The sequence below is a fragment of the Narcine bancroftii genome, chromosome 8 (genome assembly GCF_036971445.1).
Source record: "Narcine bancroftii isolate sNarBan1 chromosome 8, sNarBan1.hap1, whole genome shotgun sequence".
NCBI classification, from domain to species: Eukaryota; Metazoa; Chordata; class Chondrichthyes; order Torpediniformes; family Narcinidae; genus Narcine; species Narcine bancroftii.
The window spans coordinates 173,488,095-173,510,733 of NC_091476.1; the positions used below are offsets into that span (position 1 = coordinate 173,488,095).

A 22,639-nucleotide genomic window follows, 5' to 3' on the forward strand; every position below is an offset into this window, starting at 1 on the left:
TCCATTTCTTGCTGTAGTTCTGGACATCCTAGGGCCTTAGGGATCCATTCTTTTATAAACTCCCTCATATTCTTGCCTTCTACATCTTCCTTGAGGCCCACTATCTTTATGTTATTTCTTCTGTTATAATTTTCCATTATATCTATTTTTTGGGCTAGTAATTCTTGTGTCTCTTTAGTTTTTTTATTAGATTCCTCCAATTTCTTTTTTAAGTCTTCTACCTCCATTTCTGCTGCTATTGCCCGTTCTTCCATCTTGTCCATTTTTTTCCCCATTTCTGTTAAGGTCATATCCATTTTATTTATTTTCTTTTCTGTGTTGTTTATTCTTCTTCTTAAATCATTGAATTCCTGTGTTTGCCATTCTTTAAATGACTCCATGTATCCTCTAACAAGAGCAAGTACCTCCTTTACCTTGCCTATCTTTTCTTCTTCTATTTCCCTGTACTCTTCCTCTTCCTCTTCTTCTTCCTCTAGGTTGACCATCTGTTGTTTCTTTGCTGCCCTTTCCTCCTCTTCTTTCTTGTTTCTATTGTCTTCTGTGGTCTCTTCTTGCTGCAGGTGTTCTGCAGCTGTCGTTGCCGGCTGTGGAGATCGACTCCCCAGCTGGTCCCCCCTCCCGTCGGTGTGTTGTTTTGTATGCGCGGTTGCGCATTTTTACTCGGCTCTGTGAGCCATTGTTGTAGTTCTCTTTCTACCGACCTGAGGTAGTGGGGTCTTCTCTCCACAGCGGGCTTCTTCGGACAGGTAAGGCCTTCACCTTTTTCCTCCGTTGTCTTCTCTTCCTCTCTTCTTTCCGTTGATTTTGATTTTTCTCCTTTTGTCTCCATCTTCTTTCCACCTTTATACTCACTTTTCTTTAACTTGTATTTCTGTGCCTTTGTATTTTCTCTTGTTTTTCCCGACTTTTCTGGAGAGGGCTGGAGTTCACCGTCCGGCCACTACTCCATCACGTGACTCCTAATCTAAAAAGAAGTTCTTGAAGTATTTGGCAGAGATAATGCAGGGAGGAAGTTGCATCAGATTGAGCAGTCTAGAATCAGGGAATCCGGGGGGGTACAGTCAGAGTATAAGGGGTGAAGCTGCATAAAATGGAGATGTGCAAAAGTTTCTTCCCTCAGAGGATGGCGAACTTCAGAATTCTGTTCCTCGAACAGTTCAGTTGTTCATTCAAACATGAGGTCAATCACTTTTGATCCTGAAAGGATTTGGAAGTAACTGGGTTTGAACTGGACAATGGCACTGAAGGGTACAGGCTTGTAGTGCCTTTCCCTGCTTAGTTCTCCAGATGAGGAACATTCTCAATTCTCCCATGTACCCTTTCCAGTGCATCCATCTCTCTCTTGTGTGGTAACTGCATCTCTGCAGCAGGGCATACCTCTATTAATTTTTATAAGGCATTTGTGCTGTCTTGATCATCTTTCTGCCTGTACTATGTCCTTCAAGCATCCCAAGACTGTTTTCTTGGACCCAAGTCAGTAATCAATAATATGAAAGTGCAGGACCTTAGACAGGCATGGGGATTTTCAGTTCAAAACCCTCCAGAAACTGATACCAATTTTTCCGTTTGAACTTTTCCTTGGCTCCCATGGCCTATAAACTTTCATGTCCAAGATGGACCCTGTTAAATGTCTTGGCAAAATCCAATTAAATCACATAAATTATGTAATCCTCATCAACTCCTCATTAAACTCTGAGGGAGCCATTAATCAAACTTGATCTCATCAAGTCCATGGTGATTAGCTTCACTGTACTTGCTACATTGTCATTTCTATGCCTCAACATGTCTTCCAGTATTTTGTTCACCATTCATTTTGTGGAGTCTTCGCTGCAGTTACTTCGCTGGTCTGCTTCTGTTTCACAAATGGTGCCTATTAGCTGCCTTCCCCCAACAATTGCCAGAGTTGAACAAGATTGAAAACATTCATCTAAATTAGTTGTTTCCTGTTTTCATCCACTTTTTAAAATGCTGAAGTTCATCACTTCCACATTCTTCCTGAATATCAATGTCGGTATCATCCCTCATCTCTGAAAAGCTGGATTTTCCCACCCTTTTGGTTAGCTATGTTACAAACTGATCTTAAAACTTAAGTTCTCGTTCATTTCAAAAAATTCCACTCCTTCTGTCCCTTATTAACTTCTATACTTAAATATCCTGATGAACATTTTTAAGAATCCTTTGTAACTCCAGCAAATTTGGTGTTTATTTATTAAGTTGAACAATACCTGCAGTTTTAGAATCAAGCTGTCATCATCTGAGCCAAACAACACTTTGACTTTTCAATTCCCTTTTGCAGAGTATTGATTGCTTAGTTACATTACTCTCCAAAGCCATCTTGTTGCTGTGGCAATCTATTTATTGTGCATGATTCATAGTTTTCCATGCTGACTCAATGAGAAGAAAATATTCTGCCCTACCTCTTGCCCCTGGCTTTATATCATTTGAAATCCTGGAAATCAACTAACTACAAACACTGGAAAATTAAAACAGAACATGCTGGAAACACTTAGCAGATGTCCGGCAGCATCTGTGAAGAAAGAAATAATTAATGTATCGGGTTAAACATGCTTTATCAGATCTTGGAAAGAGGGAAGTAATAAATTGGTTTCAAGTTTTGGGAGAATGAGAAGGGATTGATGGGGCAAAGGGAACATCTAGGATTGCCATTGTGATAAACTGTTGATAAAGCTATCTAGTTGTTTAGGGAGTGTTTGAGAGTTTTAAAAAAACACTAAAAGTTGTGAAATACAAGTTAGGGCTGCAGGAAATGCTCAACAGATTAGACAACGTCAATGGATGCAAAGCAAACTGAGTAAACATTACAGATGGTTATGGCACCAGAGATGGGTAGTTCTGATACCAGCAAGATAAGAAGTAAATTCATTTTTAAAATCTTGTTGAGGCCCGAGTTTCAAAATGTGTTTCCAAATATGTGCAACTATATCCGCTAAATTACAATGCTTTTTTGTTGAGAATATTTGTGTGAAATACAAGTATTTTTGCAAAATATTTGATGATCTTTTTACAGGCAGTCTCTTTCGTCACTTAATGGTCCTTTGCAGGTGGTGCCAGATATCGATGACCAAGTCAACAATCCAGAAATCTTACAGGAGGTACGAAAGCTCATTCAGTTTATAATTGAGAATTAGAAATTATGTTGCATGAATCCAATAATTTTGGTGTGTAGAGTTTAATTCCATAACAGAGTTGTCAATTATGGATTAGTTATGTTGTATAAACATAAAGCAACATCATTTTCCCAATTCAGCACAGAGCACCCGCACTATATTTGTGCAGCACGTAGTCTAATTTGGTTTTGCTTGGATTTGTTAACCAAATGGAACTTGCAAGCTCCAAGCTTAATGAAGCAGCAGTGCGGAAAAGTGACTTGTGTGCATCACTCGTGAGCCTTCCACAAATTATCCTGATGCAAGGATCATTGGGAATTGGCCGTCTGTGGAGCCAAGCTTTGGGCAACAGCTTCGGCTAGGAGTCGTTGTCACTTCACTCCAATTGGCGGCTGACTTTTACCTGCACCTTCTTGAAATGCTTTATTCTTCAACAACCTGTTCCAAATATTATTGTTCTTGGGTTTATAATATCAACAGGGTGTGAATTACTTTCATGCCAATTCTGATATCTCCTTTTCACGCACTTACATTTTTCATATAACCAGATATAGCCATATAACCACTTACAGCACAGAACAGGCCAGTTCGGCCCTACTAGTCCATGCCGTAATAAATCCCCACCCTCCTAGTCCTACTGACCAGCACCCGGTCCATACCCCTCTAGTCCCCTCCTATCCATGTAACTATCCAGTCTTTCCTTAAATGTAACCAATGATCCCGCCTCGACCACGTCTGCCGGAAGCTCATTCCACATCCCCACCACCCTCTGCGTCAAGAAATTTCCCCTCATGTTCCCCTTATAATTTTCCCCCTTCAATCTTAAACCATGTCCTCTAGTTTGAATCTCCCCCTTTCTTAATTGAAAAAGCCTATCCACATTGACTCTGTCTGTCCCTTTTAAAATCTTAAACACCTCTATCAAGTCCCCCCTCAATCTTCTACGCTCCAGAGAAAAAAGCCCCAGTCTGCACAACCTTTCCCTGTAACTCAGACCCTGAAATCCTGTCAACATTCTCGTGAACCTTCTCTGCACTCTCTCTATTTTGTTTATATCTTTCCTATAATTTGGTGACCAAAACTGTACACAGTACTCCAAATTTGGCCTCACCAATGCCTTGTACAATTTCATCATAACCTCCCTACTCTTGAATTCAATACTCCGATTTATGAAGGCCAACATTCCAAATGCCTTCTTCACCACACCATCTACCTGAGTATCAGCCTTGAGGGTACTATTTACCACAACTCCTAAATCCCTTTGTTGCTCTGCACTCCTCAATTGTCTACCATTCAATGTATATGACCTATTTAAATTTGCCTTTCCAAAATGTAGCACCTCACATTTATCTGTATTAAATTCCAACAGCCATTTCTCAGCCCACACCTCCAGCCTTCCTAAATCACCTTTTAATCTACGGTAATCTACCTCACTGTCCACAACACCACCAATCTTTGTGTTATCCGCAAACTTGCTTATCCAATTCTCTACCCCTACATCCAGATCGTTAATATATATAACAAATAATAGTGGACCCAGGACCGAATGCTGAGGAACTCCACTAGTCACCGGCCTCCAATTGGACAAACAATTTTCTACCACTACTCTCTGACACCTTCCATCCAACCACTGCTGAATCCATTTCACTACCTCCTTATTTATACCTAATGCCTCCACCTTTTTTCCTAACCTCCTGTGGGGAACTTTGTCAAAAGCTTTACTAAAGTCCAAATAGACAACATCCACAGCTTTCCCTTCATCAACCTTTTTTGTAACCCCCTTGAAGAACTCAATCAGGTTTGTCAAGCATGATCTTCCCCTGACAAAATCATGCTGATTACTCCCTATCAATTCCTGTACCTCCAAAAATTTGTAAATAGCATCCCTCAGAACACTTTCCATCAACTTGCCCACCACAGACATCAGACTTGCAGGCCTATAATTCCCATGTTTGCATTTGGACCCTTTCTTAAACAGAGGAACCACATGCGCCACCCTCCAATCCTTTGGTACCACCCCCGTGGCCAGTGACATCCTAAATATCTCTGTTAATGGCCCCACTAACTGTCCACTAGCCTCCCTGAGTGTCCTAGGGAATATTTTGTCCGGTCCGGGAGATTTATCCACCTTTATCTTTTTTAACACAGCCATCACTACCTCCTCGGTTATCCTTATATGCTTCATGACCTCCCCACTATTTTTCTTTACTTCAACTGGTTCAACCTTTTTTTTCCCTAGTGAATACCGAGGCAAAGAAATCATTCAAAATTTCCCCCATTTCCTCAGACCTCACTCAGCCTACCCTCGCTATCTACAAGGGGTCCAATTTTATCTCTCACTAATCTTTTACTTTTAATGTACTTATAGAAACCCTTTGGATTTATTTTTACTCTGTCAGCCAAAGCCTCTTCATGCCTTTTTTTGGCCTTTCTAATTTCTTTCTTAAGATTCCTTCTACTCTCCTTGTAGTCCTCCTTCAACTTCTCAGCTCCCTGCTCTTTATACCTCTTGTACACCTCCCTTTTTCTCCTAACCAAATTTCCAATATTCCTCGAAAACCAAGCCTCCCTATGACTTCCAGCCTTTCCTTTGATCCACACTGGGACATAACTACTCTGTACCCTCAAAATTTCTTGTTTGAATATCCTCCATTTTTCATTAACATCCTTACCTGAAAATATCCTGTCCCACTCAATACTCCCCAAATCCCTTCTTATTCCTTCGAAATTTGCTCTTTTCCAATCCAGAACCTCAACTTTAGGCCCCTCCTTGCTCTTCCTTAAAACTACCCTAAAACTAACAGAATTATGGTCACTAGACCCAATTGGTTCTCCAACATTAATGTCTGCTACCTGACCTAGCTCGTTCCCTAACAGGAGATCCAGTTTTACACCATCCCGAGTCGGTTCTTCTACTAACTGATTTAGAAAACAATCCTGAACACATTTAACGAACTCCAGCCCATCCAGCCCTCTAACCGTATGGGTATCCCAATCAATGTGTGGGAAGTTAAAATCTCCCATGATCACTACCCTATGATTTTCACACATATACGTTATCTCCCTACAAATTTGTTCCTCTAATTCCCTTGGCCCATTTGGTGGTCTGTAATACACCCCTATTAGCACCCTCTTGCCTCCTCCACCCCTCAATTCCACCCAAACAACCTCACTGGTCGATCCCTCCATACCATCCTGCCACCTCACGGCAGTAATGTCCTCCCTAACAAGCAGAGCAACTCCTCCTTTTTTACCCCCTGATCTATCACACCAAAACAAATGTATCCCGGAACATTAAGTTGCCAGTCCTGCCCCTCCTGTAGCCAGGTCTCACTAATTGCCACAATATCGTGACCCCAAGTATCTATCCATGCTCTCAGCTCATCTACCTTGTTCACTATGCTTCTTGCATTAAAATATATGCATCTCAGAGAATGACCCTCACATATATTCTCTTTTTTTACCTTCTACCCTAATCTCCATCCTACCTTTCTTATCTTTTTGATTCCTAGCTAGGTGGCCATACTTCCTTGACACTGCTCTCACCCTCTGTTCCCCACCCCCCTGCCAAACTAGTTTAAACCTTCCCCCACAGCTCTAGCAAATCTACTTGACAGCACATTCAACAAGCTTTCATATATAGGAGTCTTTTCCTTCCTTTCTACATCAGGTGGTCAGGCCACTGATGGCACCTCGCTTCAGATTCATCAGTGACCAAAGAGAACACCTGCTTTGTTTGGCATGACTGGCTATCATCTTTCCCCCAGTTTATGATTTCCTGACTCTTGTTCTGTAAACTTTTCAAGTCATTCAAGAAACTCCTACAAGTTATTGAGCAATACAGCATGGAAGCAGGCCCTTGGGCTCACATTCTTTGCTAACAATCAACCATCACATGGATTCCACATCAATCCCTTTTAATTCTCCACACGTGGCCGTCAACTTCCTCTCCATGCCCCATGTTTCTACCCCTTCATCTTTATACAAGGGATAATTTACAGTAGCCAATTTAGCTACCAGTCTGTGTGCTTCTGGGATGTTGGAGGAAACCAGAGCACCCAGAAGAAACCCATGCAGTTACAAGAGGAACATGCAAGCTGTCCAGACTGCTCAAAGTTGGGATTAAATCCTGGCTACTGTGAGGTAGCGTCAACCTTTTAGTGAAGGGAATTAAAAATAATAAGATAGGAACAAACTGCACATAACTCTTTGACTGCTCAGTCAGATTTTGTTGATTCTGCACCTTATTTTCCTTATCTTACCTTGTGATTCTTATCTTCATCTGAGGAAATCCACAATAATTTTGAGTTTGCTGCACATCTCCACTGTTTTTGTGGAGAAACTCCTTTGTGGTAACACTTTTGAGTTGTATAGTTCCAATAATGAGATTCTATTTTCCATTTCACCATTTAAATAATTTTTTTAAATCCAAAGTCGATGACATCTGCCAGACTCCTGCTACTCACTTAGCTGATCCTCTGCATAGTTTGCTTTTGGACTCAAATTTGGTGTCAAATTTGCTATACTCAGTTCATGTCCATGGATCCCACATTAATCCCTTTAAATTCTTCACACCTCGCACACTTTGAACAGTTGTGGGCCCAGCACCGACCCCTGCACCACTCTGCTCACCACTGTTTGCCATTCAGCAAAACCTTCATTTATTGCAACTCTGTGCCTCTTATTCGTGCTAATATATTTCCCCCCCCCCAACTCCATGCATCTTTTTCTCATGGATAGGTCCTTTGTGTGGTAATTTTTTGAGTGCCTTCTGGAAATACACAAATACGACATCTACCTGTTCCCCTCTAACAACTGCACGAATGAAATGCTCAAATAGCTACAATAAATTTGTCAAACACAATCTGCCTTTCCTGAATAAATGCACCATCTGACTGATGGAAGATTTTGTATCCAGATATCTTGCTATTCCTTCCTTAAAAGCTTCAACTATTTTCCAGACTACAGACGTTAAGCTAACTGGCCTATAGTTGCGTGCCTTTTGCCTAGATCCTCTTTTTAAACAGTGGGGAGACATTTGCTGTCTTCCAGTATGTCAGGAATTTTGGTAAATTACCATAAACTCATCTGCTGTAAGATCCACCATTTCTTTCAGTGCCCTGGGATGCATTTAAGACCATGAGACAAAGGAGCAGAAATAGGCTATTCAGCCCATCGTCTGCCTCACCATGAGCTGATCCATTTTACAACTCAGCCCCATTGCCCAGACTTCTTTTCGTAACCTTTGAATTCCTCACTTGGCTAATCAAGAACCTATCTCTGCTTCAAATACACCCAATGACCTGGCCTCCACATCTGCCTGTGGCAACAAATTCCAAAGATTTAATACCCTCTGGCTAAAGACATTTCTTTACATCTCTGTTCTAAGTGGATGCCCTTCAATCCTTAAGTTGTGCTGCCTTGTCCTAGACCAGAGGCGACCAAACATGCTAAACTCGAGCCACATACAATAAGCTTCAAATGTTTGAGAGCTGCAAGACGCAAAGAAATATTATTCATGTTTTTTACTCTTGCATATTTTGTTACAAAAATGTATAAATATTAGGAAGTACATGTATGTCATATTTATTCATGTATGTAGTTTTTGAACTGATTTGCATTAGTTTTCAATAATCAAAAAGGACACATACACATTCCAAATAGTTTCAAAATCCTGACTGATTTTTCTCTGCCCAGGGTAGCAGTAGAGGTTGGCTCATTAAATATATTAAAATACAATAAGATAGATGTTTGCATCATGGGGGAAAGGTGGAACTGGGTCCACAGCCAGATCAGCTATGATCTCACCGAAGGTGGGAGCAGGCTCGATGGGCCGGATTGATGACTCCTGCTTCTGATCGTTCGCTTTGGAAACACTGCTCCATAGCAGCGCACGCTGCTGAGTGCACAATGCAAAGCTACCTTTTGCAGCAGGGTGAGGTCAGGAGCTGGCAGCTCTGCTCCACCTCATCCCACTTGCCGAACTCTTCTTCCCAGTCGCTGGCAGGAGGTGGGGAGCGGAGGCAGGGGTATGGAGTGGTCTAACCTCTGTATTGCCAGGTGCTGATTCTCCATCTGATGTGATCAGGGCTTGCCTGTGGCCACTGACAGAACCTTCACTGCTGCTACCAGCTCCCGCCCTGTCCTGGCTTGGTGCTTGGATCAGAAGACCCTCCCCAGGCCCTCCTCGCTGTCTTCGTCATCTGATTATAAGCCCTACTTTGCTCTCATCGAAAAGGCTACGGCTGTTGTCTAAATTTTGACCAGTGCTTTTGCTTAACTGACTGTTGCTGTGAAGAGCTGAGGTTGTGGCCCAGCAATTGAGTTTGAAAAGTGCCCCCTGGAGGAAGGTTATTTCAGTTGCGTGTTTCTGTTCATTTGAACAAGTGAGCAGCAAGCCAATTCAGACTGTTTAGTTTGAAATGGGGTTTCCTGAGTTCTGTCTTGTGATAAGATGGCCGTGGAATGGTTGTTATGTGCAGCAATTTAAAGTGTGAAAGTGGACATCTTCACCCTTAAAACACTGGGCAAAAATGTGTTGTCTGGATATATTTAATTTGGCCCATTAATTTAGAATTACTTGGAAATACAGTGAAATTACTTCAAAAGAAGTGAAAGTCAGAGAAAGTGACATTTTTAACATTAACGTTAACATTATTTAACATTATCATGGGGTAGCAGCACAACGCCTTTACAGTGGCTGCGGTAGGGACCAGGGTTCAAATCCCGCACTATCCGTCAGGAATTTGTTTGTTCTCCCCTTGTCTGCATGGGCTTGCCCCAGGGACTCCAGTTTCTTCCCACTGAAATGTATCATGGGTCAAAACCGTACTGTATGTCTAAAGTTAACTATGCTCTCACTCTACCCAGGCAAAAGTCACAGAAGAATCGTCACAGTATGAATTTGAAAACTACATGCGGCAGCAGTTGATGCTGGCTGAGGGAAACACTATGCATGAGGTGAAGAGTTTTGCACAGAAGAGACAGTTCAGCAACATCCCACCCGTGAGACGCCTGGGCCATGATGCCCAGCCCATAAATCCTCTGGATGCAGCAATCCTTGCTCAGCGCTACTTGCGGAAATGATGGGCAGGGACAGTACAGGAACCTCCGCGTGCCAAGTTCACAGCACCGTTTTCCTCATCATGCCACGTACTACCAATCCTGAGCAATACAATATTCTGTGACAGATATGTAGCATTGGACGGAATCTCATCAGGATAGCTGTAGTTTTGGGACAACTGAAGATGGCTCTTTAAAAAGGACAATATTGCAGCATCTTCTGGGATAGTAGTAGATGTTTAGTTTTACTTTATATAATCTACCTCTTTATTCATTTAATCAAGACACTTCTCAAAACTGTACATTGAGAGACGGCTGAGGTATTCATCCTATGTTTTGATTCTGGAAAGAAGTTGTACTGCAAGGGATTTTAAGAGCATCGCTGTGGAGTTTCCAATTTGCCTGCATTATCCATCAACTAATTGTATAACATGTAGGTGTTGTCTTTTTTTTTGTTATCTCCCCATTTGTGAATTTTTTTTTACCAAATTCAATTTGGTGCAAAATACCCATCAAGAGAAAATGTGAAGGAAAGAAAACCAATGTGATTCCAAGAAACATTGTTCATGTGATGTGCATCTGCAATGATTGGTTTAGAGAACCTTTCTCAGTTTTTTTGTTGTTTTTATTTTGGGATTTAAAACTTTCAACTTGGAGATTTTTTTAAAAAAAACTACAATATTTCAAACAGTGGTTTGTATTCCATGGCCACTAGAATTTTAAGTTCACTGAGCTGCAGAACACTAGTGTCATTTCTATATTTTTAAATAAGCTCAGGGAGAACATTTAATATCTTCACTTGTATTTGGAAGGAGTTGTTTGAATTATCCAGCAATGGTGTTTGAAGCCTCCCCATTTTGATGCTGGCTGAAATTTGAGGTGCAATGGCCATATTGACTTCTAATATTCTGGTGTAGCACTTGGTTGATTTGGTACTGGAAGATCCTGTGCCAACAACAATCTTGCTGCATTCTCTTCAGTGAGTCCCTCAGTCCCTTCAGTTTAGCTTTTGTGAAGCTAAGCAAGTAAGCAACGTCAATGTTCTTCAGTCAAATGGATTAACAGGGCAATGAGCTGGAACATGGATGGCAGGGAGTCTTATCTGGCTACGATTTGTTGTGCAGATTATGTGTTGCTGCCTACGTCAATTTGTACCTTTTCCTTTGGGGCAGGATGTTTTTTTCCCTGTAGCAGTAGATTTGTTAATCTAGAAATTTAAAGATGATGACTTAATGCTGGCTATAACCATAGTCCACCAAATCTGTCATAACATCCCTTTGAGGAACGTCCATTGGTGATTAATGGAATCTGGAGCAAAAAAAAACCAATCTGCTTAAGAAATTCATCAGGTTGAGCAACATCAGTGGGAGAAAAAGGATGGTCAACATTTCAAGACTGAGAGTGCAAATTGGAAATAACCAGTAAGCTGAGGACAGGGTGGGAGGGTTTAAGCAGGGTCCAGACAATTATTGGAGAACAAGAGAGGGGTGAAGGAGGATGGAAAGTTGGGGAGATGCAAAACTCTTTCATCTGGCCGCTGTCAGCCTTCACCCCTAGTTGACCAGTACCCTACTCTCCCCTCTCAATGTCCTCATTATATTGGCTGTTTTCCCCTCTTCACTCAGTCTTGATGAAGATTTCTGGTGCAAAATTCTTTTTCTTCCATTGATGCTACTCAGCCTGCTGAGTTCCTATAGCAAATTAACTCCCTTGTTGGTCTAGTTTAAATGAAGTACTTCCTCCTTGGGTAGTTGTTGGTGTAACAAACTCGGCTGCGATCTGGTAACATGTTGGGTGAGCATCATCAGGTTTTAAGCTTAGCCTGCTAGATTCCGAATCATTTTCAGTGAAAAATATCTATTGACTTTAAAACAGGCAATATATTACGTCCTGCAAGGGATCTCTGCCATTTTTGAAAAATACCTGAGACTGTTAAATATTGTTCATCCTACCAAGGCCTAAATTTTGGATGCTGTCTGACATCCTTGGTTTTATTTTAAAGGTCTTCGGAGAGATGTTTAACTGTAGCACAATCATGTTAGACAGATATTGCCTCGGTGACTTCAATATGGCTTTAATTTATCTTGGGCCTCGTTAGCGTCAGTGAAATGACTCTGATGTAGTCACCAATGATGTGGAGCTCATGGACATTTTTTTGTGGTCGGTTTTGGGCTTTTTTTGGACTTCATTTGGTATTAATACCTTAAATGTCTCTCTTGCCTAAATGTACTAAACCTGTGAAAATACAGCTTTATTGCCAGTTAACCTTCGACTGCAAAATTTGTATTGCGGAAGATACCGTGAGTTTGCATGGATGAAGAAAGTTAAAAGCTCGTTATCCTGTATTTTTCCACAAATCAAAGCAAAGTTTATTTGTTTTGTGAAACTGAAGCGTACGAGTAATTTATCCATTGTGTTGTTAGAGGAAAAGCATCGGTTTTTGAGATTTTCCCCCCCAATTTTTACTAACTTCATTATTTTAAAGATTTCTTTTGTTGACGGTATAAAGACTTAAATGTTTCCACTTCTCTGAGACCTACCTTTAAAAAAAAATGTCTAAAAATTCATTTTCTCCCCATTTGTTGGAGTGAACAAAGCCTTCATTAATTTGGCGATAAGTTCAGATCCCTTTTTTATACCAAAGTTTAAATGGATGCTTACTGGGTGAGAACTGCATTGAAGGAATCAAGTGGATTAAAATGCTTTTAATTTCTATTTATCACGTATTATGGAAATGTGCATTCTTTGCATGATGTTGTACGAGGAATTTGCCACCGTTTGAGGGCATGCACAAGTGAGCATTGGCCTAATGTGCTCTTGTGATTGATGTCTTGTAAAGAAAAGTGATGCAATCAAAAGTTCCCCTTTGAATGTTTGTACCATTTGTGATTGGCTAAACCAGTCCATTGACGCTTGGATTGATAAAGCATGATATGGGGTTATGCTGACAAGTTTAGATTGAAGGTTTGTAACTTCCTGAAGATTTTTTTGTGGCCTCTGGGATTAGTGTGGAATTGGTGTGCTGTCTAGATGCTTTATGATGCCCTATCATGTGGCACACGTGATATTTCGAGGGTTGGAAATTCTTAACCCTGTTGTGCAGAGGTGTTTTTGTATCAGTAAGAAAAGTTTTCAATGAAATCATACCTGTCCTATAATCTCATGAAGATTTTGTCAGTCCCATTCCTATTTGTACAGGGGTCCACTTAGCTGAGTGGACATCTCCCACGTGGTCTAAAAATGCAATTTTCCCAATTTATTGTAGTGACAAAGCCTTCGTTACATGGTGTGACCTAATGCATTTAATGAACATAAAAGTAGCAATTATTGTTGAAAAGCAAGAATGGGTAGGTTGAAGTGTAGAATGTCTTTTGCATATTTAAAAAGAAATGGTCTTCCAAGACCAAAGTAGCTTTATAAATGGTGAACATGAGGTTTGTTGAAATAATGCTCTGGACATTTGCTGCCCTGTTAACACTGCATCTAAAGATGGTCTGATTATAGGTGCTAAAACAAAGGTATGACTATTGAGCTTTGTCTTTTTTCCATTATGTAATATGTCACTGTTTTGGGCTGGTTGGAGCCATTTTCATTCTCAGGATTTAGAACAATTTGATTCTGAGCATGTCAGCTGTTTGGAATTACACTTTGTAATGGGTGGTGGCAATGGTAAGAGCACAATTGCTCCAATGAAGAATATTTTGGTCTAAATAAAGCATGAACCTGCTGTAATCGATGGCGGGACTTGCTGAAGACCCTGGTATAAAAAGCAGGCTGACTGTTTCTCATGGGCCTTGCTCATTGGAAGATAACAGCTTCATGGACCACTAAGACCCATTGTGGTCCTGACCTGTTTTCTCTCCACCCTCCTCAACCTCTCCTCTCCCAACATCTTCATAGATGTTTTGGATAGAGATTGAATCTCTCAACCTGCTCCATTCATATCCATTGAATAGTTGGGGAAGCACAACAAAACATAATGTGCTTTACAAAATTTCTCATTCTTCATAGAGTTTTCTGAGCCTTACTCTAGTTTGGTTGCTCCAGTTTTTTTTTTGTTGTAACTTGTATATATTTTTTAAAAAACTAATTTTCTGAAGACACTTGAGTATTACCACCTGTCACAATTAAAACCACAGATTTGTAGTTCATCCTGGGGAATCTAAATTGTTGAGCAAGTTTTCTTTATTCCCTTTAATTGTGTTTATGGTATAATTAACTGTCTAATCCAGCCATTCTCAATGGGGCATGTACAGCTCACCCTGGGGGCCACAGCACATTTAAGGAGGGCCACTGACTTAAATCATAAAATATTTAATTTTTTTTATGTAGACGGGGAGAATTACAGAAGAAGCCAACTACAGTTGACGGCTTCACAGGAAAGAAGGCCCATAAACTTTGAGCAGAGTCCTCAGGGGGCCATAGCCAAACAAAAGGTTGAGAATGGCTGGTCTAATCAGACTGGAACAATGCAGCAGCCTGTGTCGAAGCTGCCTCGGGCTGTACCGATTGAAGTAGGTTGTTTGAGATGTCAGTAGAAGGAATTGTGATCATTGTATACAAATTTATATAAAATAAAGATGACATATTTTTGTACTTCATTAAATCTGCATGTCAGCAATAAATTTCATACTGTAGATAAAGCTCATTCTGATGTGTGGTTGAATGGGTTTATGTCTGGTACCCTGACATTCAATGAAAACTATCATACCATTGTTAATATGGTGTTCATGCAGTTTTTTTCTCTCTGGTAAATGAGTTCATAAAGGATTCTGCTACTGTAAGATGGCCCTGATTATTTGCCAGTGATGAGTATTATAACTGATACTGAAACAGGAAGTCTGGCAAATATACAAATGCTGAGAATATATTTTCTCCACTTCGTTCTATTACTCCTTGCAGGAACTTACAGCCTTCTGAGTCTTCTTTAAAAAGTTTTTATTTAATGTCAACATACAGCACGGTAACAGACCATTTTGGCCCATGAGCCTGTGCCGCCCAATTACACCAAATATCCCACGCCCTGGTACATTTTGAACAGTGGGAGGAAACCGGGGAAAACCTACGCACAACATGCAAACTTGTTACAGGCAGCGTGGGATTTGAACCCAGGTCCAGATTGCTGGCACTGTAAAGGTGTTGCGCTAAACACGACGCCAACCGTGCCACCTTAAATAGATATGGTAGGAAGCTGGAGAAAACATTTAAAATGTTGGGCAGTTCTCACTTGTAACCTTGCTTTTGTGCCCAAAGATGGGGCCTTTGGATTTCACTTCAGAGTCCTTGGGTTGTAAAATCAAGGTTGGTGAGGAATTTTGACATTCCTGATGAAGGACTCGGGCCAGAAATATTCACTCAACTGTTTTCCATGGATGCTGCGTGACCTGCTGAGCTTCTCCAGCACTTTTGTGTGTTGATCCAGTTCCCCAGCATCTGAAGACTTGTTCACTTCCGTTGTTCCGTCAATTCAACTTCTGCTCGACCCATTCTCTCCATCAGGTCTTTAATGATGTGTTATTTCATTCTTTTTTTCCGTCATTCTCTCATCACCATTTCAACACCCGAATTCTCCATTTTTCTCCCAGGTTGATGCTCGGCTCTTCCCGACTCCTCGGTTTTACCTGGTTCCGTTGCCATTTTTGCCCCACTCCCTTTGGACTTTGACCTGAAGTTCCTGGTTGAAGAGGAAGCATCTTCAATTTTTGTTCCTTTATCCATTTTTGATGAAGAAATATTTGATTTTTCAAGTTTTTAATCATCTATTTAGCACCCTTCACGGAGAGCTCAACCAAAGCACGTCTGTCTGGGTTCTTTGCATGATCATGTCCCCCTGTCCTCTCAGCCTTGAAAGGTTCTGACATGAAACATTGACTACCTATTACTTTCCATGGATGCTGCACAAGATGAGTTCTTTGAGCTGAGTTCTTCGGAGTTTTTCTATTGTTTCATTTGGTTAATCCAGTTTTAACGGGCTCCTGTCTATTGCTCAACAGTGCAGAATTGTGAGTGGCATCACACAAACTTCCCTCCCCTCCATCGACTCCATCTGTCTACACTTCCTGCTCCTTCTGTAGCAGCCAACATATTAAATGACTCCTTCTTCCCACCCCCCAACACCCCAGGCCACCCTCTCTTTGCCCCATCCTGTCAGGAAGACTATAAGCAAGTGTGAAATTGGGTGTCACCAGATTGAAGAACAGTTTCAATCCATCAATTATCAAATTCCTGAGGGGAATTCAGATTAGTAAAATAATGTTGCCTTTGCTCCATTCTAAATGATCTCTCTCTATTCGTTGACATTCTTTAATGTTTTATTTGCTGTTCTTGTGCATCCGCTAACTTGCTGGATAGATCTGAAAAACAAGCCTTTACACTGTGCCTCACTACATGAAACAAACTTTATATTGGGACAAAGAACAAAAGGACCATGTGAAGAAATGTTGGAGGACTACAGGTAAAGAGGAGATTGGACTGATTGCTCTGTCAGGACCACGTATGGATCACATGGGCATACTTATGTGGCGTTATTCGAAAGGACTTGGGAGTGTAGCATTGTTGGAGGTGTCTTCTTTCAGCAGAGAGATTGAACTGAAGTCCTGTTGATCCTGAAGTGCGAGTGGAATCGATCGCCTCGTATGATGTGTTGATAGAATCACAGAAATTCATCATGCAGTAGCCTGTTCAGCAAGTTGTGCCTGTGCCGTTGAACTTTGCAGCAGTGCAAGAAGTGTTGGAGGAGCTCAGCGAATCAGGCAGCATCCAAGGAAAGCAAGAGACGGTCAATATTTCGGACTAAAAATTGTTAATTAGGAACAGCTGCTATTCCTGATGGTTTTTGGCCATGACATTGACTGTCTATTGCTTTCCACTGATGCTGCCTGATCCATTGAGTTTCTCCAGCACTTAACGTCCAGTTTTCTTGCATCTCCAGACTCGTTTACCTCCATTATACTTTCTAGTTTGATCTGTAGATTTGTGTGATGAGAATTTCTGCTCTCATGGTCCTTGCTGTGAGTTATAGACAACTTTTCATTAGATGCAGAAAAAACCCTTTCAGTTCCTGAAATGCACATCCGTCTATTGCTCTCCTTTCTGTGAAGAAAAGTGGGTCCTTCTGAGTTCACTTGACAGATAACACAGCCGACTGCAGATGCTGGAATCTGAAGCAAGCACAATTTGCTGAAGGAATAATGGGTCAAGGGAGAAAAAGAAAGGAAGCAATTTTTGAGCCGAAGTACTTCATCAGGGCTTGCATCCTTCAGTCCCACACCACCTAATTCATGGAGCAGCCTCATTGTGTTTGCTCCAGTGCTACCTGTGTGGTGTTTGCTGTTCTCCCAAAGAATGCATGAGGATCTTTCCAGATCAAAAGATGCTCTGCAAGGTTAATTGGCTGCCCTTTGGTGTCAGTGGAAAAACTGGGAGATTGAAGGCTGTTTGATGGATGACAAATAAGCAAAGGAATGCTTTGAGAGGTTGCATAGATTTGATGGGCTGAGAGTTTGCCTTCTATCTCATGAGAAAGGAGTGAGAACAAACCTGAAGTCTCAATTTTATGCAAGCTCCATGCATATTCAACCATCACCAAGAACATCCTAGCCAGTTCTCCATGTTTAATTTGTTTCTTCAGCCAGGTTTGCCAATATCCTTGTAAATCTCTTTTAAGCCCTTCCAAGTGCTAATATATATTGTCCCAGATCTTCCAACGATCAGGATTTTTTCCATAATGTCTCCAGGTCGACAATGAGAGTCCTCAATTAATCTGGACTCCATATTTGTAAAATATCTATAGACTTCTCTTTTACTATGGTGTTCTCTTCAAACTATTCAAACTCTGAGATCTGAGACTCCATTCCCAGTCCCCAAGCAGTGTAGATTAGCAACATCTCGCTGACTAAACATGGGCACCTCAAAGTTTGTGCTCCATATCCTCAATTATACAGCCACGTTCGACTGCAATGCAATCTATAAATTTACTGATGTCACCACCGTTGTTGACTGGGTAATGAGCAGTTATAAGTCAGAATTGCAGATGGAGATGAATACTCTGGTTATGTGGTGCAAGAATAATTTTGTTCTCAATATCAGCAAGACCAAAGAGCAAATTGTGGTCCTCAGGAAGGGGAGGCTGAGGGTTCACGGAAACCTTTTCATTGGCAGGACGAAGGTGGAGAGGATTAGTACCTTCATGCATCTTCATATTCCTGGGTGTCTATATATCGAAGGACATTCCCCAGCAAATTGAGCCAACCATGAAGAAAACATATCAATGCCTCTACTTTGTTAGAATATGAGGAGATGTTGAATACGCTATGGAACGCAGAGTGACTGGTTGCACAACGGCCAGGTTTGGAAACCTGAGTGCCCAATTACACACAAGATTGTAGAAAATGGCAAACCTAGCTAAGTCCATCTCAGGCAGTGACTTCCTGTCCACTGAAGACCTCGAACTGGGATGCTGCCTCAAGAAGGCAGCTGTCGCCATTGAGGATCGCCATTGCCCAGGTCATAGTCTCTTGCTGATGCCTGGCAGAAAGTACAGAAGCCTGAAATCTGGCACCAAGAACAGATTTTTCCCACAATTACCTGGTTCTTGAATCTCCCTGTACCACCCAAGCCATAAACTATTTCCAGGACCACCAAAAAATCTGTCTGCACTATTGAAAACTTTACTTTTCCACCAACTGCAACTGAATATTTAACTTTATTTATCATCTCTTTTCTGTTTTAAATTAAATTACCACAATATTCCAAATGTAGTTGATGTTTGGTCCACTTGCACATTATACTCATGACAGTTTATTCCCACATACATTTCGTATCAATAGCATGGCTTAAAAAAAATCGAGTGATCAGAAAATGTGAAACACTAGAACTCCCAAATTGTTTGGCTCATGTACTACAACTGGTCTATTTCAAAATGACTTATTGTCTACAAAATGCTTTCCAGACTTCGATCTTGTACAGGAGTCTAACAGCAGGTAAGAAAGTGCCCTTGAAGCTGATGCGTGATATCACAACTGAGAGGTTGGGGGTGGAGGGGTCTTTTCAGGGTAAAAGACTTGTTATGGGCATCCTTCGAAGGTAAAATAAACTTCCCTTTGTACCTTTCACAACTTATTATTGGTTTTTATAAGAAATATAGTACAGTGAAGAAAAGGCAATTACACTGAAAATACAAAATCACGTGTGGGGGTGGGGGGGGGAGGGTTATAAACCGTCACCCCCTTCACTGCAATAGGTGGAAAAAACATTACAAGTATTATTTAAAAGCTAACAGAAAACAGTTGAGCAGCTTAACCTTTCCACAGCCTCAATGTGATAGAAGTTTTGTCAGAAACAAAGGCACAATGTACAGATGCACCAAAATTCTGATTTGCTTTAGCTACACAAGGACACCAGCTATAATGGTATAAATGACTATAATGCATCATGAGACCAGAAGAGAGGGTATGAAATGATAGATAAATATTCACAGTTGCAGTTACTGCAAATAAAAGTGAAGCTTCAATAGTGCAGGCAGATCTTTTGATGGTCCTGGAGTTGTGTTGCCGGGGGGGGGGGGGGGGGGGGGGGGGGAAGCAAACTGCCTGGACTTCAGGTTCTTGAACCTTCTGCCTGGAGGTAGAAGCAGGGTGAGGCAGCACCTCATAGAGATGTCTGCATTGGGTGGGAGGACAGTGTCTCTGATGGAGTTGGCTGGTTGCCACTTTTTGCAGCCGTCTACATTCCTGTGCACTTCCATTTTTAATCCAATATATAAACCAAATGTAGCACACTTATGCGTGAAATAAGACCCGATTCTCTTGTTTGACTTGGGGGAATAACCTATGAATCTAACTCAACCTGAACACTGACCTGTAACCCATCCTTTAAACTAAACTGTTGCCAGTTAACTCATGAATTCAGGAGTTTGTTCAATCCTTTATCAAACAAAATAATATCAATAAGAGAAAGGGTCACCAGATTTGCATCGTTGAGTGTATGCCACACATGTAAATGATATGATGCTCATGAATGTAGACTTCTGAAATCATTCTGAATCACCAATATTCCTTGTTTTGCAACGCTTGAGAAGTAGTCATTACTATCCAGGTCTGAAATGTGTGCCCATGGATTAGCCGCCACTGAAATCCATTTACCAAAATTTGCATAGTAATATGTGAATTCAGTATCACATCAGCTGTGGTTTTGATGAATGGTTTGAGGGAAAGTGTCCCCTCGTCATCCTTACTCCAATTTAATATTGTTTTGAGGCGAGAGGTTTTAAAAGCTAGCATTAGTCCTACCACAACTTACCAGGCAGTGGCACTGTTGGGCTTAAAGTAGTTGCCATGTTCAGCAGTGCCCCTGGTAGTGGAGCAGATTTCAAGTCAAGACACCTTTATTTATCATTCATACCATGCTCGCATGGTGAAGACGAGATAGAGTTTCTTCAGGACCGCAGAGCACATTTCCATAAATACAAGTTAGAAGTTAAACACATAAAATATTAAATATTAAAATGTATACAGTAAGAGTCTACAGTACCTTGTCCACAAATGTTCTAGGAATTCAGGAGTCTGATGGCTTGGTGGTGGGGGGGGGGTAAAATCTGTTGCCCAATCTGGATGTAAGGGCCCAAGTGCTATGGTACCTCCTACCAGATGGCAGAAGGGAGAACAGTTTCATGAGGGGTGTGTGGAGTCCTTCACAATGTTTATTGCCTTTCACCTGCATCGAGTATTGTCGATGTCCTTCATGGTAGGAAGAGAGTCCCCAATGATCTTCTCCACTGACTTTACTATCCTCTGCAGGGTCTTGTGGTCTGAGGAGATACAGCTTCCAAACCAGGCGGTGAGGCAGTTGTACAGGATGCTCTTGATAGAACCTCTGTAGAATGTAGTGAGGATGGAGGGTGAAAGATGGACTTTCCTCAGCCTTCACAGAAAGTAAAGGCTCTGCTGACTTTCCTGGCTCAGGAGCAGGTGTTAAAGGACGAGGAGGGATTCTCCATCAAGTGCACGCCAAGGAATTTGATACTCTGATCTCAATGCTGGAGCTGTCAGTGGAGGGTGGTTCCCCCGGACCCTCCTGAAGTTGACAACCTTTTGTTTTTTTACAGGTTGTTGGCTCTTCACCAGTCTGTTAGTGACTGCTCCTTGTCTTTGTACACTGACTCGTCATTCTTACTGATCAGGCCTACACGGTTGTGTCGTCAGTGAACGATGATGTGGTTTGAGCTGTGTTTATCTGCACAGTTGTGGGTCGACAGAATGAACAGAAGCGGACTAAGCACGCAGCCCGGGTGGGGGATAGTTTTCATCCCATAGTTTAAAAGGAAGAACATGATAACATTGTTGAATTACTGCTTGAGATAGGAAATAGTGGGCAACACTGAGATGGTAGAAAGGTGAAAGGCCTCAAACAGGAAATTGTTGAGTTATTTAGCATAAAGTTTGTTCAGGATAAATTGCTGGTGTTTGGAAGTACAGATAACAGGAACCATTTCAGCTGCTCTTGGTCTAACGTGCCTTATCAGACATCACTGGATTTCTTTGAAGTGGTGATTAAAGTGATAGACAAGGGAATGTCTGTAGATTCACTAAGATGGGGCTTGGTGTTTATTCTTCGATGTGTTGGAGCTGAGGTGTGTCCTTATAGATGTATATATAATTATGAAGGGCATAAGTCACGCGAATGGTGTAAAACTTTTCCCAGTGTAAGGGAGGGCGCAGGTATAAGGTGAGAAGAGAGAGATATAAAAAGGACCTAGGGGTGGGGGGTACCTTTTCACTCAGAGGATGGTCTGAATCTGAAAGGAACTGCCAGATGTAGCATTTCAATGTTCAAAAGACATTTGGGCAAATTTATGGACAGGAGATGTTTAGAAGAATATGGGGGCAAATGGGATGAGCCCAGAATGTCCATGGGTGGCGTGGATGAGTTGGGTCGAAGCATGTATACCATTTTGTGTGACTTATTTAGATGGATTTCCAGAACCTGTCTGATAGTCTGTTTCGCTCCATGCCTTCAGTACGCCATCAATCTGTGACTTCACTTCCATCGTACAGTTTAGCTATACACCTCGGTCTCTCTATTCTACAATACTCTCTAGGCCCTGACCATTCTCTGAGTTCGTCCTGCCCTGGTTTAACCCACTAAGATGCAATTCCTCAGTTAATCAATCTGCCATTGCTTGGCCAACTTTCCCATTTCATTAGATGCTGTTGTAATCTGATTTCCTTCTTTTTCACTCTTCACTGCACCAAGTTTGGGATCATCCCAAACTTGCTGTGCTAAATACATAGTCATCCAAGTCATTAATGTAGATGCACCCAGCACCGATCCCAATGGCATATCGCTGGTTACAGACCTCCAGTCTGAGTTACAACCCTCCTACTACTACTCTCTGCCAATTCTCTCCAATTGGCCTGCACACTCTAGCTTCCACGTGGTCTAGCCTTCTG

The 22,639-nt window shown here is 41.5% G+C and overlaps 1 protein-coding gene across 7 annotated transcripts in view; it reads left to right on the forward strand.

The window, feature by feature from the left end:
- stk40 (serine/threonine kinase 40) overlaps positions 1-14,838 on the forward strand; it is a 107,964-nt gene extending 93,126 nt beyond the window's left edge. For all 7 annotated transcript variants that reach the window (XM_069895853.1, XM_069895852.1, XM_069895857.1 and 4 more), the window contains 2 exons: positions 3,029-3,113; positions 9,999-14,838. In XM_069895853.1, the coding sequence (XP_069751954.1) occupies positions 3,029-3,113; positions 9,999-10,214 (301 nt within the window). In that variant the 3' untranslated portion in view covers positions 10,215-14,838. The remainder of the gene's footprint in view (positions 1-3,028; positions 3,114-9,998) is intronic.
- Positions 14,839-22,639: the final 7,801 nt, after the last annotated feature.